We start from the raw sequence: 16928 nt of genomic DNA on the forward strand, positions 1-16928 counted from the left end.
TGAAATCTGTAAACAGTTTCCAGCGATACCACAGGTCATCTAGCCTATCTCGAAGTGAAGTTGGGGCTGCTGTAATTGGTGTGTTCCACCCCTGCTCAAGTTAATGCAGGGTATTATAAAAGAAATTACATAAATAATATGTTATCCCTGCAGAGTGACTTGATGTGCAAGGTTGGTTGTCTGTTTCGAGGGCTGCCGTTTGGATTTTGTTGGCTGTGTGGCCCGTGGCCTATGATCTCCAGTGGCGACCCCACTGTCCTCTCTTCCCTCTACAGAATGGGATGTGGAGCACTCAGTTACAGAGAGCAGGCTCAAGAAATTGACTTGAAGACTGGCGGGCTGTCTGTTTGCTCACATATCACTGCTGACTACGCCCACCTGGATGTATACGAACAGGTGAGTGGCTCTCCACCTGGGTTCATATTCTCACATTGGGTTTGAGGTGTCCAGAGTATCGAACGTGAGCCTGACTGAATCATTTGCTGGTACTTTGTTATTTTAATAACCCGCCCCGTATCCCCCCATATAGAATATGACCCTCAGGCAGTCTTGGGTTGTCTCATAGTGGTCTTGTAAGAAGAGCTGTTGTAACTCATCAGCTAAGAGACTAAGTTGTGTATTAGGAAACTCCTAGTTCATATCTGGAACCTGTTGAAATCAGGACAAAGGCAAGGTGAACACTTCCCTTTCTGTAGTATGGCACTTAGGAGTCTGGCTTATTTTGTAGGGTGGGTGGCATGAATGACTGAGAAAAGTGCCCAGGGAACATTTCAAATACTCAGAGGCTCGCTCGCTCTAGAGAGATGGTTGCTTTAGTGTTGACCTTACTAAGCCAGCATAGTGTGGTGGTTAAGAGCAGGTGGATTCTAATCTGGAGAACCGGGTTTGATTCCCACTCCTCCACCTGAGTGGCAGAGGCTGATCTGGTGAGCCAGATGTGTTTCCGCACTCCTGCATTCCTGCTGGGCGACCTTGGGCTAGTCACAGTTCTCTTAGGACTCTCTCAGCCCCACCTACCTTACAAGGTGTCTGTTGTGGGGAGAGGAAGGGAAAGGAGCTTGTAAGCCACCTTGAATCTCTTTGCAGAAGAGAAAGGTGGGGTATAAATCCAAACTCTTCTTCTTCAGCTGCTCATTTTGTACCTGCTGAGGTGACAGTGAGGAAAGGATTTGTCCCAATCTGGCTGTAGCCCCACTAGAGATCTTTGCCCATGATCCTGCTGTGGGAAAGCAAGATATTGTGGGAAAGGAAGATTTTGAACCCTTTCCCCTCCTCGTTTTCTTTGATGCTGGAGGGCTGAATTGATGCTGCAAACCAAGGAAAGGATAGCAAGGCAAATGCCAATGGGCCATAAATGCAGCTGAGAGGGAAATTCTTCCATGTGTGTTGCTCGGGGAGCAAAACGACATAAAAGTTTCCGTCCATTTAGCTGTCTTCTTGATTTATGCGTAGCTCTCCAAACAATTTCAGCTGGCCAGAAAGCATATTCCCGGGCGCTTTTGCTTTGCATGTGTGTGATCCTGTAATTCAGGGGTCCCCAAACTTTTTAAACAGGGGGCCAGTTCACTGTCCCTCAGACTGTTGGAGGGCCGGACTAAAAAAAACTATGAACAAATTCCTATGCACAAATGATTGTAAAATGTTTGATTTCACCTTTCAGCCTATGGTCTATTTTTAGAACAGTGACCAAAGTATGTCAAGTGCAGGGTGGGCTCCAAATATTGTTGGGGAGGCTGTGGAATACCCTTCCCCGTAAAAAAAAAGCAGAACTTTCCTCAATGAAGCATTCCGATCTAACCCAGGATCAGGTATCTTTCCTGGGTTCTTCCCTCTCCCTAGCAGCGAAGCTGTATTCACCAGCCTGGCTGGATGCCAATGGGAGTGAGGCGAACAGAAAGCCTGAGAGCAACAGCATGGAGTAGCCGTAGAGGGAAGGGGCGGTTAGCAGGCGTTGCCACATTGTAAGGTTTCCAACTCTGGGTCAGAAAATTCATGGAGATTTGGGGGTGCCATCATGTTATTGCAATCAACAGCCGTTGGGGCCGGTTCCTCCTCTCCCTCGAGCCCCCACTGCACATGAATGGAGCCATCGCCGCCATGCTATTCGGCCTGGCCGGATAAATGCCCTTCAGGGCCAGCATTTGGCCCCCCGGGTCAGAAGTTTGGGGACCCCTGCTGTAATTGAAGAAATAGTCATGGGAGAAAGGCATAATACAGTAGCAAGATACAAGTACAGTACTTCAAGCCCTCTGGTTCCGATCCCAGGTGAGATTCTAGGGAGGGACCGTGGCTGACTGGTGGAGCACCTGCTTTGGCTGCAGAAGGACCAAGCTGATGTTGAAGACATTCAAGATTCTGGAGAACCACCACCCATCAGAGTGGACAATATTGACCTTGATAGATCAACGGTCTGGTGCCAGGCAGCTTTGTGTATTCATGTATGTTCAGTGATCATCCCAGACAGTGAGTGACTCATGAATGAACACGCACCCATGGGACATGTAAAGTGTTTATGTGGGATTTAGATTGGAGGATGCTTTGGAAAGGGTGAATCAGTCTCCTCTCTCCCCTGGTACTGCATAAAGTCACTACTTAAGGACTGTGCCTGGTGTCTGGGTATGTTCTTGTTTCTCTGGCCTAATCTTTTCCATCTCTCTTTCTAGGGGGTGCTCTTCTCTTCACTGTGCCTTGATAGAAATCTGCCAGAAATGATGCATCTGTGGACAGAAATATTCAACAAGTACGGTATATTTTGGAAGAAGCTGTTCCCTTTTATTGTGAATATTTTCCTGAAACTTACCTAATAAGCTTGCTTGACATACGTGTCAAAGAATAAAACTATACGCTTGGTTCATGGAGAAATGATGTAAATCAGGCTCTCTCTGCCAATCCTATTATAGCAAGGCTGTGGGAAGGGTTGGTTGTAGCAGGGTGTTAGATTTTCCTTTCCTTTTCTTTCCTCCCCCCCTCTTTCCTCTAATCTGGTGAATTGGATTTGTTTCCCCACTCAGCTTTTTAGAAGTCTTCTGGGTGACCTTGAGCTAATCACAGTTCTCTCAGGACTTTCTCAGCCCCACCTACCTCTCAAGGTGTCTGATGTGGGGAAGGGAAGGGAAAGAAGATTGTAAGCCCCTTTCAGTCTTCTTGCAGGAGAGAAAAGCGGGGTATAAAAACCGACCCTCCTCCTCCTCCTTTTGTAGCCCTCGTTTTGAAGAAGAAGAACATTTCAAAGTCTTGGTAAAGATGACTGCTCAAGAGCTGGCGAATGGGATCCCTGATTCTGGACACCTGTACGCCTCGATTAGGGCTAGCCGCACCCTGACGCCTGCAGGAGAGTTGCAAGAGATGTTTGATGGCATGGAGCAGGTAAAACCTTGGTGGGGCGGGAAGAGGCTTGTGGTTTGGCAGTTCCGGGTGTGGCTGGTGGTGTGGGGTGCTGTTTCTGTGTGGTTTATTCAGGGAATTTCAGGAAGTCCAGTCCAATGGGGGAGTTCGCCATTCAGCCCCTTCTCCGCAAGAAAAGCAGTTTTATGGTTCCAATGTTTGGCCTCTTTCCTCAAGACAGGGGCCATATACAGCCTTAGGGACGCGCAAAACACCATCCCTAGGGAGTTGCTTGTGCTATATGAAGGCTTAGCTTCGAATAGCCACGTACTTAATCCAACCCCCAGTGTGGCTGTGCAGAAGCAGCCCTCTTCACAGTTCATTCAGAACTCTTTCAGTCCCACCTACCTCACAAGGTGTCTGTTGTGGGGAGAGGAAGGGAAAGGAGCTTGAAGGTCCCTTGAGCCTCCTTACAGGAGAGAAAGGTAGGGTACAAATCGAAACTCCACTTCCTCTTCTTCTTCGATGGGAAGTCCCCAGCTTGAATCTCCTCTCTGCCTCAAACTCTCTTGATGGCCTTAGCAAAGGCAGACTTTCCTGTTCCCCTTAGACCTGCCTTTTAATGCTGTCATGAAATCTTAGCATGGGAGTACAGAAGCACTGTAAACGTTGGAAAGCACTTGTCTACCTTGTGGCATTCAAAAGCGAGGCAGCATCATACACACGCACACCCAAAACATGGTAGGCTGCAACTTCTAAGTCCATTCTTGTTGGTGGTGAGGAGCTTGTTGGCATACAAAAATTCCCTTCGATCCCTGGCACCTCCCGTTCAGAGGTCTCTGGTCAAAAGCGTTCCTGGAGAGCCATGGCCAGTTTTGATGTAGGTGGTAGCTTCACAGTGGCAACGCCTAGTGGATTTTTTCCAGCAGTGCCTGGGTTTTGCATCTCAAATCTATATGGATTTGTTGATTCTTTTTTCCCTCCCATGAACTCGTTTTAGGTGAAGCTGATGAAGCGAATCGCAGAAATGTCTGATATTCGGCCAGTGCTGCGCAAACTGCCCCGCATCAAGAAATACCTACTGAACAGTGACAACATGCGGTGAGATTCTCCCATCTGACATTGTAGATAAACATAACGTCTACTTCAGGGGTCTGCAACCTGCAGCTCTCCAGATGTTCATGGACTACATTAGTCCTTTACTGAAGCTCTCTGCCAGCATGGCCAATTGGCCATGCCAAGGACAATTGGGTTATAAACTGAGATGGAAATTGTAGTCCATGAACATCGGGAGAGCTGCAGGTTGCAGACCCCTGGTCTACTTGATTAGGGAGGATTTGCAAGCCCTTCTCTGGCCTTTTCTGCCTAACAGTGTAAACCAGAGGTGTCCAACTCTGGTGCTTCAGATGTTCATGGACTACAATTCTCATCAGCCTCTGCTGGCGTGACTCAGATGTTCATGGGCTGCAAGTCTCATCATCCTCTCTAGAGTAGTTCTGTTCTAGGGTAATCTGGTGGATATCAAAGCATGTTGGTCTTCTCCCTGCCTGTTCCTGTGGCTGTATCTTGTGATGCCTGGTTCACAGTGTGAACGGATTCCTAGGTTTAACAGGCCTTAGGCCCCTTCCGCACATGCAGAATAATGCACTTTCAATCCACTTTCAATGCATTTTGCAGCTGGATTTTACTGTGCGGAATAGCAAAATCCACTTTCAAACAATTGTGAAAGTGGATTGTAAGTACATTATTCTGCATGTGCGGAAGGGGCATTAGTCTGACACAGCATGAGTTTTCGTATGTTCTTACGCTGTCAGTCCCTTCAATTGATGTTGGTCAAATCAAGAACTCAGCCAGTAGATGTCAGTGGAGGTTGAGGAGGGCCATTTTGTTCCAAAGCACCTCGCGATGGGAGTTTCATCTTGCCTTAACTTCTTCAAGCTGAGTATAAAGACTATAATTCTTACCTAAGTGGTCTTGGTGAAACAAAATCTGTATCACAGCCTTCCACAAAATCATCCATACTTTTCTCCCACAGCGCTGCCTGGAGGACATAAAATCCATATGAAATTGCACCTAAGAAAGCAGTTGTTTGCTTTTCCAGTTGACTGAAGAGGGCTTGACTTTCACACATTTATTTATTTTATTTGTTTGTATATTTATACCCAGCCCTACCCCCAAAGGACTCAGCGCAACTTACAATGGCATAATTACAATTACTTCCAGTGGCATAAATTATACTTTTGAAGTTAGTGTCTTGGAGCAAAAAAGGGTAAAATAACCTTCAAGTACATCTCAAGATTGCAGTCTTGAGAATCCAAGTGACTAGACATTGATCATACTTTGTTGAGGGTGGAACATTTCAGCCGAGGCGGGTGGTAATTTTGAGGCAGACGGTTGCTCAAACTCCAAAGAACTCTGTTTCTTCCTGCTGATCGTGTGCGTGCAAATTTGCTTCCTATCAGGTGTTCGGTGAATGCCACTCCCCAGCAAATGCCCCATGCTGCGAAAGCTGTAGAAAAATTCACAAAGGATATTGCAAGGAGTAAAAAGGAACGGAAGCCCATCCGTCCACATGTGGTTGAGGTAAGGATGAGATTAAGATCTATGCATGATTCCCGGGAAGCCAGCCCTGTTGAGCTTGGTGGGACTTCTTTCTGAATAAATGCTTTAATATAGAGAATAATGTGCTTTAATATAGAGGACAGTGGTCATCAGGCACAAATTGTTCTCATTTTTCCGTTCTTACTCCATTAAGAAGTGTTATTGATCATATTGTTATTATGATGATGGTGATGATGATGATGATTATTATTATTATTATTATTTAGATTTCTATGTCACTTTCACCCCTTAAAAGGGCTCGAGTAAGGGTTGCTCACAACACAGCTGTTCCAATTAACAGCACATAGCAAAATGTTACATAACTAAAACTAACCATCGCTTAAAGCAACAAATTTCCACAGCAGCAGTTTCTGTAAAATTTAAATAACAAAGTTAAGCATAAGCAAAATTAAAGACACAGGCTTCTGATCAAAAGGTGCTGCTGGAGAGTGGAGAGGCAGGCCCAAGATCGGGAATCATCAAGGCCCTGCCAAGATGGAAACTGGCAGCCTCAGTTTGGGGCGGTAGATCCCGCCGCCAGCCTCAACCAAAGCGCCCGGTGGAACAGCTCAGTCTTACAGGCCCCGGCGGAATCCTCACCACAGGTCCCATGCAGGGCCTCGGATGCAGCCTGGAGGGGAGATGCTGCTCCACCAGGGAGTAGGGGCCAGAGCCGTAAAGGCCCTGGCCCGGGTTGAGGCCAGCCGCATAGTCGCAGGGCTAGGGGTTTCCAGCAGTTCCATCACTCGCTGAACTGGTGAAATGGCCCATGCGCGGGATATAAGGGGTGATGCGGGTCCCCGCTGTGGAGGGGTATGAGGGCCCTGATGTCGTCACAGTAGGGCCCTTAAAGGAAGATCAATACCAACACCTTGAAAACGATCCGGAACTCCACTAGTAGCCAGTGCAGGTGGCACAGCATGGGAGTGATATGATCTAGATAACCACCACCTGTCAAGAGCCGAGCCGATACATATTACTAACGTATATTCCAGTGGCTGAGCACTGGTAACTTAGTTGAATACAAGTCTTATGGGATTTGATGCATAGGATCTGACAGTCTGATGTTTAACCAGGCAGGTACAGGGACAGCCCAGGCCTTGCCTCTACTACAAACTCACTGGGTGCTGTATTGTCGAAGACTTTCACAGCCAGAATCAGCCGGCTGTCGTGGATTTTCCAAACTGTGTGGGTTTGGTCTGACAGTTTTTGCTCCTAACGCTCCGCCCGCCATAGATGCAGGCATAAGTGTTCTAACGCAAGCCTCCGCTCTCCCCCCCCCCCCACTCCTTGCAGTATAGGGTTAATAATACTAGTATACCTTCCAGGGTTGTTGTAAGGAATTTTTTTTTAAAAAAAAGGCATGTAATGCTGAACAAAATAAATGTTAAAAATTTTTTGTGCCCCAGGAATCTGTCGGTTGAATCCTACCACCAGAAAAGTGACTAAACTGAGGCTATTGTATTTTGGTCCCATAATGAGAAAATGAGACTCACTGGGAAAGACAGTGATGTTAGGGAAAAAATGGAAGGCAGTAGGAAAAGAGGAAGACTCAGCATTGGCAGGGGCTGATGGGAATTGTAGTCCATGAACATCTGGAGAGCCGAGGTTGCAGACCCCTGGACTAAAAGGAAGCCACAGACCACATTATGCAAGACCTGACCAAGGCTGTCAACGAGATGACATTTTGGAGGCCACTGGTGCATAGGGTTGTCTTGAGTTGGAAATGACTGGACAGCACGTAGTACACACACAGTAGGAAAGTACTGAGGGACCTCCCCATGTGTTGTGTCCTTCCAGCCACATTTGGCAATTAGTAGCAGAAGCCCTTCTCTGTTCCCAGAACCTGTTGGCCTTCAAGAACTGTCTGTGCACACTCCTTCATGCCTCTCTCGGCACATAGAGATCTGGAGCAGGGGTGACAGAAGCATTCATTGCCCTGTTGCCTGCTATCAGACATGAAATTAGTTGTACCGCTGCTAGCAGGAGTGGGACAGTGTGTGGGGCGGGGGCTGTAAAAGAGGTCCGGGGGAAGCCACACAGCTGGCTAAGGAAATTTGTTGATTCTGTTTCAACCAAGTCTTGTATTTCCAGAAACCTTCGGATTCCAACACTGCTGCAGGTGGGGCTCTTGCCGGTGCCCAGATCACTAGAAAGTTGATCACGGTAAGCCTGGCTTGGTTCGGGTTAGATTGTTGTTGCTGAAATAACACCATGCTACGCTGTTCTACTTATTTTGACCCATGAAGAGATGTCGTGAATTTAGGAGAGCAGTTCCCTCCAAATTCCTTGGGGAAGGGTGGAGAAAGTGAGAAAGGGAAGACCTTGCTTAACAACAGGCTGGATAACTTTACGAGATCTTTTCTATCTGAAACTGAACCAAGGCAGGGTACTGGGCCCTAAGTGTCAGGCAAAGGAGCTAGTTATAAGGAGAGACAGGGCCTCAGGTCATGCTGAGTTACCGTAATCTCCCAGGACAAAGGCAGTCCCTGCCTTTCTGGATGAGAGACAAGTGAAGGGCACTTAACAGATAGATGCTTAAGTTAAATTCTGCATACAGAATTAATGTTTGACGCTTAGACTTAATGTTCTAAGCCAGGGAGTTTCTGGAGATAGGGAGAAGCGGACTCAATCACAGCTTCTTGTTAAAGTCAATGTAAATGAAGAGGAGAAGTCTTGGGAGAGCTTAGTCAGAAATCAGAAGATGAGATCAGTATTTTAGAAGAATGGAGACATATAGACCAGGGCTAGAGGTGAGAGCTGGCTTTCCCAGCTGAAGACATTGACTTTTCCTTATCTCTTTAGGAAGAGGGTGAGGCAAGTTGTTTTGCAAAGCTGATGTTGGTGAGGGCAAGTTGAGGCAGGTTTTTCTGTCCTCATGTGTGACACTGAGCTAGTGCAGAGGCTGGCATCCATCTTGGCACTGCATCACTAGGCTGGCAGCATGGGTCGGATCATGACTTCGAAAGCCAAAACACCCCCCTCCTCTTCCATGGGTCTGTTCAGGAACAGAAAGGCCATATACCCCCACCTTCTGCAAAATCTTATAGTCATTTATTATTGTTGTTGTTATTATTTAGTTTTCCATACTATCCCTCTCTTTCCAGGCTCGGAAACTATCTTTGTGGATGGTATTGGCGTAGTGGTTAAGAACAGGTGCACGCTAATCTGGAGGAACCGGGTTTGATTCCCTTCTCTGCCACTTGAGCTGTGGAGGCTTATCTGGGGAATTCAGATTAACCTGTGCACTCCCACACACGCCAGCTGGGTGACCTTGGGCTAGTCACAGTTCTTTGGAGCTCTCTCAGCCCCACCTACCTCATAGGGTGTTTGTTGTGAGGGGGGAAGGGTAAGGAGATTGCAGGCCCCTTTGAGTCTCCTATAGGAGAGAAGGGCGGGTATAAATCCAACTCTTCTTCTTCCATTGAACAACCTTGTTTACCCATTTTGTGCTCTGTAAAAGCAGTTGTACAGAATTAACCATTTAGGAAGGTCTACATTTTAAAGGCCCCTTGCTGTCCTTCATTGCTTAAGAAAAGGGGAAGTGTTCTGTCTGTGTTGACCTGACTGAGGAGGAATTATTTTTATTTTTCTAGGACCCCACTTTCCAACCATGTCAGATGAAGACCCATTTCCTGCTTCCCTTCCCAGTGAACTACATTGCCGAATGTGTTCGAACTGTTCCCTTCACAACTGTGGACCATGCGAGGTAGGAGAATGGAAAAGAGTAGCAGTGAACTATGAAGCTGATGTGGAGACACTGCTGGTAGCCAAAAAAAAGTATCACAAAAAAAGGCAGGGGTGACTTGGAGAATTAAATAGCAGGGTAAGATGTATTCATACTGTCTAAACTTCAATTTGTGATTGACAAGTATGTGCTAGCAGGAGTTAAACAATTCGTTAAAAAGGAATAGAGGCCAGTGGTTATGCAGAGGACCTTCTGGGCAGCCCTCTTACCATGTTCCTTTTCATTTCAGCCTTCGCATTCTTGCCCGTTTAATGACTGCTAAATTCCTTCATACTGAAATCAGGGAGAAAGGAGGCGCATACGGAGGGGGTGCTCAGCTGGCTCCCAACGGCATCTTCAAGTTCTATTCCTACAGGTAACTTGTTGAGCAGAGAGGGGTGCACACCCTATATCATCACAGTGTTTTCTCCCTTCTGGCAGTTTCTGCTTCTCAAGTTTGAGTCCAGATTGGCTGTTTTCCAGGCTGTGTGGCCATGCTCTGGTAGCTTTAGCTCAGAGGCGAGGGTGGGGGGATGGCACGCGGGGCAGCCCCTTCTCTGGCCGCCCACCCCCCCATGCCCCACTTACCTTAGCCTGGCTGGGCTGCCGCCGGGGACCCCTTGGTCCCATCAGGCTGCTCCTCTGGCCAGCGGAGCAAGCTGGACACTCATTTTACTGACCTTGGAAGGATGAGAGGCTGAGTCAACCTTGAGCTGGCTACCTGAACCCGACTTCTGTCAGAATCAAACTCAGGTTGTGAGCAGAGCTTTGACTGCAGGTACTGCCTTTTGCCACTCACAATCCACCACTGCTAATCCTTGAGGACTGAGAGGGTTCCTCATTCTGGAAAGAATTGCTAAAAAGGCAGGCCGTGACCGAAATCTTCCAAAGGGTGGACTTCATGGCAAAGCACACTACTCCTGTTTGGGTATCCCAGGCAGGAGCCAGAAAAATAAACGGAGTCACCTCTTCCAAAGGAGAATAAGACCTACGACATGCCGTCTGCTGGTCAGATGAGGCTGGACTGGGAATTTTGGGGAGAAACCCCTCTGGCTGGAGCCAGCAAAAGCCTAAAACCCTGCCCATTACTCAGCATACATTGAAAATGCTGGGGGGAAGAATTAGGACTAATAAAAGGAAACACTTCTTGACGCAACATGTGATTGGTGTTTGGAATATGCTGCCACAGGAGGTGGTGATGGCCACTAACCTGGATAGCTTTAAAAAGGGCTTGGACAGATTTATGGAGGAGAAGTCGATCTATGGCTACCAATCTTGATCCTCCTTGATCTCAGATTGCAAATGCCTTAGCAGACCGGGTGCTTAGGAGCAGCAGCAGCAGAAGGCCATTGCTTTCACATCCTGCATGTGAGCTCCCAAAGGCACCTGGTGGGCCACTGCGAGTAGCAGAGAGCTGGACTAGATGGACTCTGGTCTGATCCAGCTGGCTTGTTCTTATGTTCTTATGAAGTGCCCAGTGGTAGTGGACACCACGCCTCAGGCATCAGAGAATGTGCCCTCTGCTTCATGAGATGCCAATCATTGGCCTTCGTGAAGGGGGCATTGGTCTTTGAACAAACCTGGTGATTTTTTGTGGCCATGTGTTGTGGGGTAACCTTCCGCCATGACTGATTTTTCATGAAGAACCCTGAAAGCCTTTCCTAGAACACAGTTCAAAAACTGTTGTCCTAAGAAAAATACCTGTGCAAGTGAGAGTCGACTGGACTTGTGCTTGTTCTCTGTGTTAACTGACTCTGAATTTTAGGGATCCAAATTCCACTGCAACTTTGGCTGCCTTTGATAAAGCTGCTGAGTGGGCCAGGAGAGGTGAATTCACTCAGCAGGACATCGATGAAACCAAGCTTGCTGTCTTTGGAGCTGTGGATGCTCCCATAGCACCATCTGACAAAGGTACGACGTTCTCTCTCCAGATTCTGAACTGAATTAAACCTCCCCTCAAATGGAACCAAAGAGTTCTCCGTGCTAATTTGTCTTGGCTTGGTTTGTTGGTTAGAAATTGCTTGTCTATAACACCTTGAACCCTTTTAACATCTATATATATAAAAAGCAAACAGTGACTTTGTTAGTCACTCCCTAACGCCGAAACGGCTGGACAGATCACCCCCAAATTTTCACATGACGTTCCTCCCTGTTGCGGGCAGGTAATGGGACCTTCAAATCGCCGAAAGTCCATACCTGAGCCAGGTAAAAAAATTTTTTTTTCCTGGCGCACCAGGCCATGAAACTGTTTGTGTTCAACTGTCACCCTTAGAATGTTCGTGCAGCCTGTCTGTCTGTGGCCTGAGGGCTTGGGATGGGGGCTTAGAATGTTCGTGCAGATGGGCAGAGATGAGCAGTTAAAACAGTAAATAGGTAATACTGTTAGGTAATACGAGTGGAAGTGAAACACATACACACTTTGCCGTTTGAGACGTCAGGTGCCCCCCCCCCCACACACACAGGTAACTTTCACTCTCTGTGCCTCACCCACTGCTGCCACACAATACACATCCAGCTTATCCTCACACACCTCACTCTGCCCTCCCTCACATCCAACCACCACTTACCCACTTCCTCACCCATATTCGCCACAGCTCTCTTTTACTAAAAGCGAGCTGGAGTTTGCCTTTTTTCTTCTAAGAAAAATCCGCGAGGGTGGGGGGCTTAACCAACACTACCATGGCGCTGCTTCTTTGCACATGACCCCTTTAAGAACCCAGAGAGCTGGCTCCTCGATCTGAGCGCCTCACCACCCTGCCTCTGGTGCCTGACTGGGATAGCCTCCTTGCCCCAGTTCTGCCTTACCCAAGCCAGGACTGTGCGTGTCAACCAGCCTCATGGACAGCGGGATTCGCACTCTGGATAGTTCCGTTGTGGAATGGAAAGGGTTACATTATACTAAAAAACAAGACACCACCATATAACAATGTGAATTGAAAAAGGAAAGAGGGATTCCATTTGACCACCCCAAAAGGCTATGCTGTGGATCATTGGACCTTGCATGGACATCTGTGTGGGTTGCAGACTGTGATGAGAAGGACAATTGCCACAGCAATGCGTGGCCAGGCCCCGCTAGTAGTATATACTTGTGGTTAAAGCAAAGACAGTGGTCAAATGGAGAAGAAAACTTTGGGTTAAGTTTCCTTTGATTGAGAGGTATAACTAGGCGTTGTTCTTTGCTTGAGTGCTGCTATGAGAATGGATTCAGTTAATACTGAATTCCAGAGTACCAGTCCTGTTAGTCCATTGTAGCCTTAAAAACTGACAAATGTATTTCAGCATGTGCTTTTGTGAATCAGCACTCACTTCCTCCAGTGCATTGAAAGTACATCCATTAGGCCTGGTTTAAATACCCAGCAGAGCTGGTGAGGTACATCATTCTCCGCTTTTGGCTTGGTATTTAGTCAGCCTAATGCACGTATACCTCTGTGCATCTGAAGAAGTGAGCTTTAGCTCATGAAAGCACTTGCTGAAATATGTTTTGTTATCGTCTGTCTCGGAAAACGATACTTGTAGGGTTGTATAATCCTCTGCCGCAGAACTCTCAACTGAAAATTGCAATTCTGAAATTCAAAATAAGACTCAGTGCTGATTTCATGCCTCATTGATGCTTTTTTGAGCAAGGAGATCAGTGGTTTCATTTCAGCTTTGCCCAGAGCTGCAGTGCCAGATCCATAGATTCTAAGTAAATCAGGAGCGATGAGCCAAAGGACATTTGATGATGAACTTGTGAACACAGGGGAAGGTGTTGGTGTCTGCCTGCAGTCGCCCGTTGTGTTCCTTGTCACAGTGAATTCTGTTTTCTAGGGATGAATCAGTTCTTGCACGGAATCTCCGATGAGATGAAGCAAAAGCACCGGGAGAATCTTTTTGCCGTTTCTAAGGAGCATCTAATGGAGGCAGCCAACCAGTGAGTTTGTGCATTTCACTGAGAAAAGTTACTTTCAAGCCACTTTCACAATTGTTTGAAAGTGGATTTTGCTATTCCGCCCTGTAAAATCCAGTTTCAGAGTGCATTGAAAGTGCTTTATTCTGCAGATGCAGAAGGGGCCAACCAGAAATTGGGCTGGAGCCTTTATGCCCCTTATGAAACTGAAGCAACTGGGTTGAAATCGAAGCAGCTGAGCCCTTGAGTGTTTGATTTGTGGTTCTATGAACAGGCCTTCAGAATAGGGATGGCAATATTGTTCCATATTTGGGGGCGGGGGAGGGGGAGAGCTCTGAATCTGGTGTATTTCCAAGCTATGGAAGAACTCCCCTCCCCCTGTGATTAATAATGTGGGGGTTTGTCTTTCAGATACCTTGCTGCCGGAAGGAGCACAAGAGGACTGGCTATTCTCGGACCAGAAAACACGGACACTGCCAAAGACCCTTCCTGGATTATACGATAACATCTGCTGTCAACTTTGTTTAGGTGGATTGAAACAGTTCATATGCCAAACAGCAAAATAACTTTAAATCCTTCTTCTCCTATGTATGCCTGCAAGCAGGAACAAGACGCCACTGTGTGCTGTTTCTGAAAAAAGCTCGCCGTACAGCAGTGTTTGCTGAAGGAGGGGGTTGCTCGGGGTCCATCTTTCACTAAACCCGTAGCAGCTTTTTCAGCTGAAGTCAGTTGCGCCTTAGTAGCACTGAAACTATCAGAGTGTGTTCGTTGGAACAAACTTTTCACAGCTGATTTTTAGGTTGATCATGCCTGATTCAAATGATATGCCAATTGATATTTTATAGAAGTAAAAAAAAATCTATATCGGATAATTTACCTTAAATCATGTCAAATTAATAAGGTGTCAGCTATTTTTTAAACAATAAAAAACTTTTGAGATTCTCCAGGATTCTTGAATGTTTTGTAGGGTTAAATCTCCCACCTTGAATTAAGATCTTCATTCCTTCTCATGGGACTGCTGTTCTATATAAGGCGATAGTGCCGTTCCTACCCATTTCATCCTCCCTTTGTGTTGAAGATAGACATTCTGGGTTTCAGTGCTTGGAGATACTCGTGATAACTGACTTAATGTACATACGTAGTGGCACATAAACAATTGTTTCTAGTGTCTGGTTGTGTTAAGCATTTCCCACAGACTTTTAGAAACTAGAGGACTTGGTTTGATCATTTAATTGTCTTGACCCCTGGATTTCGTCTTAACGGTATGATTGCTGTTTTAAGGTTCTCCCTATTTAGGTTCTGAATAAGGGGGAGAGATGTTAAATCTAAGCTGTATTGCCGTGGTGGTGAACCTTTGGCACTCCAGATGTTATGGACTACAATTCCCATCAGCCCCTTCCAGCATGACCAATTGGCCATGCTGGCAGGGGCTGATGGGAATTGTAGTCTATAACATCTGGGGTGCCAAAGGTTCGCCACCACTGCTGTATCGTATTCCTGCAACTGCTTGTATTCTACACTGACTGTTAAGATGTGGCTCATAGAACATGAGCATTTTATTCAGATAGCACTGCCTGAGGATAGAATGGGAACTCACCATTAATTCTGGGACTCTTCGAATCCTTTTCTCTCTATCAGAATGTGTGTGGAAAAGGCAGCTATGCTAACCTGCTTGAACAAGACATTCAGTGCAAGCCTATGCAGAGTTACTCCAATCTATACCCATGGATTTCAATGGACCTAGACTAGAGCAGGGGTCTGCAACCGGCGACTCTCCAGAAGTTCATGGACTATAATTCCTATCAGCCCCTGCCACCATGGCCAATTGTCCATGGTGGCAGGGGCTGATGGGAATTGTAGTCCATGAACATCTGGAGATCCGCAGATTGCAAACCCCTGGATTAGAATAACTCTGCACAGGAGTGCACTGGTTGAAGCTTAATTGGCTATTGTGGTTTTTCCAGCTCTGTGCGGCCACGGTTTGGGAGTTTCTGCTCCTAATGTTTCACCTACATCTATGGCTGGCATCTTCAGAGGCGCTTCCTGGTACGATGTGTTTCTGTCTATAGCACAGTGTGGGGTGATTGAGTTATTCAGCTGAGGGGAGGAGAGGCGATCAGGCTGTTGCAGACATTTCGTGTAGTTTGTATCACAGATGGGTCCCAACCCTTATTTTGCAATCCAGTATTTTATTCCACTTGGGGTATACATATAATTTTTTATCATTTAATTTGACACAAAACTAAGCCTCTGTAATATGTTCATTGAGTGTAAACACTATCTCTGGTAAAAGTGCAAGAGAGAATAACATCAAACTGAGTGCATAGACCGGTTTTGCACAGGTTACTGGTAAGGATCACATTGGTAGCTGGGTCATTAGGCGCTAGTTGTTGTTGTGTGTGTATAGAAGCCTAAGACAAAGCCTGGTAGAAAATATCTGTGACACACAACTGTTTTTTTCCCCACATAAAGTGCTGGTACAATAACTTAGATGTTACAAAAAGAAGCTGTAACGAGTACTCTAAAGCCTTGTGGACACACAACGGAGAGCAATGACAACTTCAGTGCTATGACTCCTTGGTCATCAGCTCAGGCTTCTGCGGGTTTGGGTCTGCGCACGTGCTCTAGCTGGCCGGAATCTGAAACATCATAGCTGGTCTTGTATTTGGCCAAGATTTTCATCAAGGGACGGAGCTTCAACCACCACTGTTCCTTGGGAATCCGATGCCTGTTGGGGGCCAAACAAAAGCTGTCACTCGCATTTTAACCTTCCAGTGGCCTTGAGTTTGCTGACTAACTTTGATACACAAGGACGATTTGAGTTCAGCAGAAACCAGCTGCTTGAAAGGACTGCACCGCCCGGAGCCCCTTGGGGATAGGGCGGTATAAAAATCTAAAGAATAAATAAATAAACTGTATGTGGGTGGTCCCACCAGAGTTGCCAGTCCTACTGTTCTGAGTTAAGAAGTGTCTTAAATGTTGAAGTTTCAGATGGATAGCCATGCCAGTCTGCTGTACAAGAGCAAGTCTACCAGCTTTTGAAAGTCAAAGCTCCCTTCATCAGAGGCAACTAAAGGCTCTTCGACTCTCAAAAACTGATATTCCGGAGATCCTCTTGGTCTTTAAGGCAGGAAAACATCTTGTAGGCGGGATGTTTAGTCTGGAGAAGCGTAGGTTAAGAGGGGACACGATAGCCATGTTTAAATCTTTGAAGGGATGCCATGTCGAAGAGGGAACAAGCTTGTTTTCTGCTGCCTCAGAGACTAGGACATGGAGTAATGGATTCAAGGTGAAGGAAAAGAGATTCCACCTAAACATCAGGAAGAACTTCCTGACCGTCAGGGCCGTTCGACAGTGGAATTCACTACCTTGGAGAGTGGTGGAGTCTCC

At 46.6% G+C, this 16928-nt stretch overlaps 2 protein-coding genes across 4 annotated transcripts in view; one reads left to right on the forward strand and one right to left on the reverse strand.

Moving 5' to 3' along the window:
• PITRM1 (pitrilysin metallopeptidase 1) overlaps window positions 1-14480 on the forward strand; it is a 41986-nt gene extending 27506 nt beyond the window's left edge. Inside the window, 11 exon segments of the mRNA XM_048511702.1 lie at window positions 276-396; window positions 2664-2740; window positions 3201-3366; window positions 4325-4425; window positions 5787-5907; window positions 8020-8091; window positions 9522-9634; window positions 9903-10028; window positions 11418-11563; window positions 13460-13562; window positions 13950-14480. Of these exon segments, the coding sequence (XP_048367659.1) occupies window positions 276-396; window positions 2664-2740; window positions 3201-3366; window positions 4325-4425; window positions 5787-5907; window positions 8020-8091; window positions 9522-9634; window positions 9903-10028; window positions 11418-11563; window positions 13460-13562; window positions 13950-14043 (1240 nt within the window). The 3' untranslated portion in view covers window positions 14044-14480.
• A 1227-nt stretch (window positions 14481-15707) lies between these two features.
• Window positions 15708-16928, reverse strand: part of LOC125441245 (phosphofructokinase, platelet) — a 54523-nt gene continuing 53302 nt past the window's right edge. For all 3 annotated transcript variants that reach the window (XM_048511701.1, XM_048511700.1, XM_048511699.1), the window contains one exon: window positions 15708-16266. In XM_048511701.1, coding sequence (XP_048367658.1) covers window positions 16128-16266 — 139 coding nt within the window. In that variant the 3' untranslated portion in view covers window positions 15708-16127. The remainder of the gene's footprint in view (window positions 16267-16928) is intronic.

This window comes from Sphaerodactylus townsendi, linkage group LG11 (assembly GCF_021028975.2).
Source record: "Sphaerodactylus townsendi isolate TG3544 linkage group LG11, MPM_Stown_v2.3, whole genome shotgun sequence".
Classification (NCBI taxonomy): domain Eukaryota; kingdom Metazoa; phylum Chordata; class Lepidosauria; order Squamata; family Sphaerodactylidae; genus Sphaerodactylus; species Sphaerodactylus townsendi.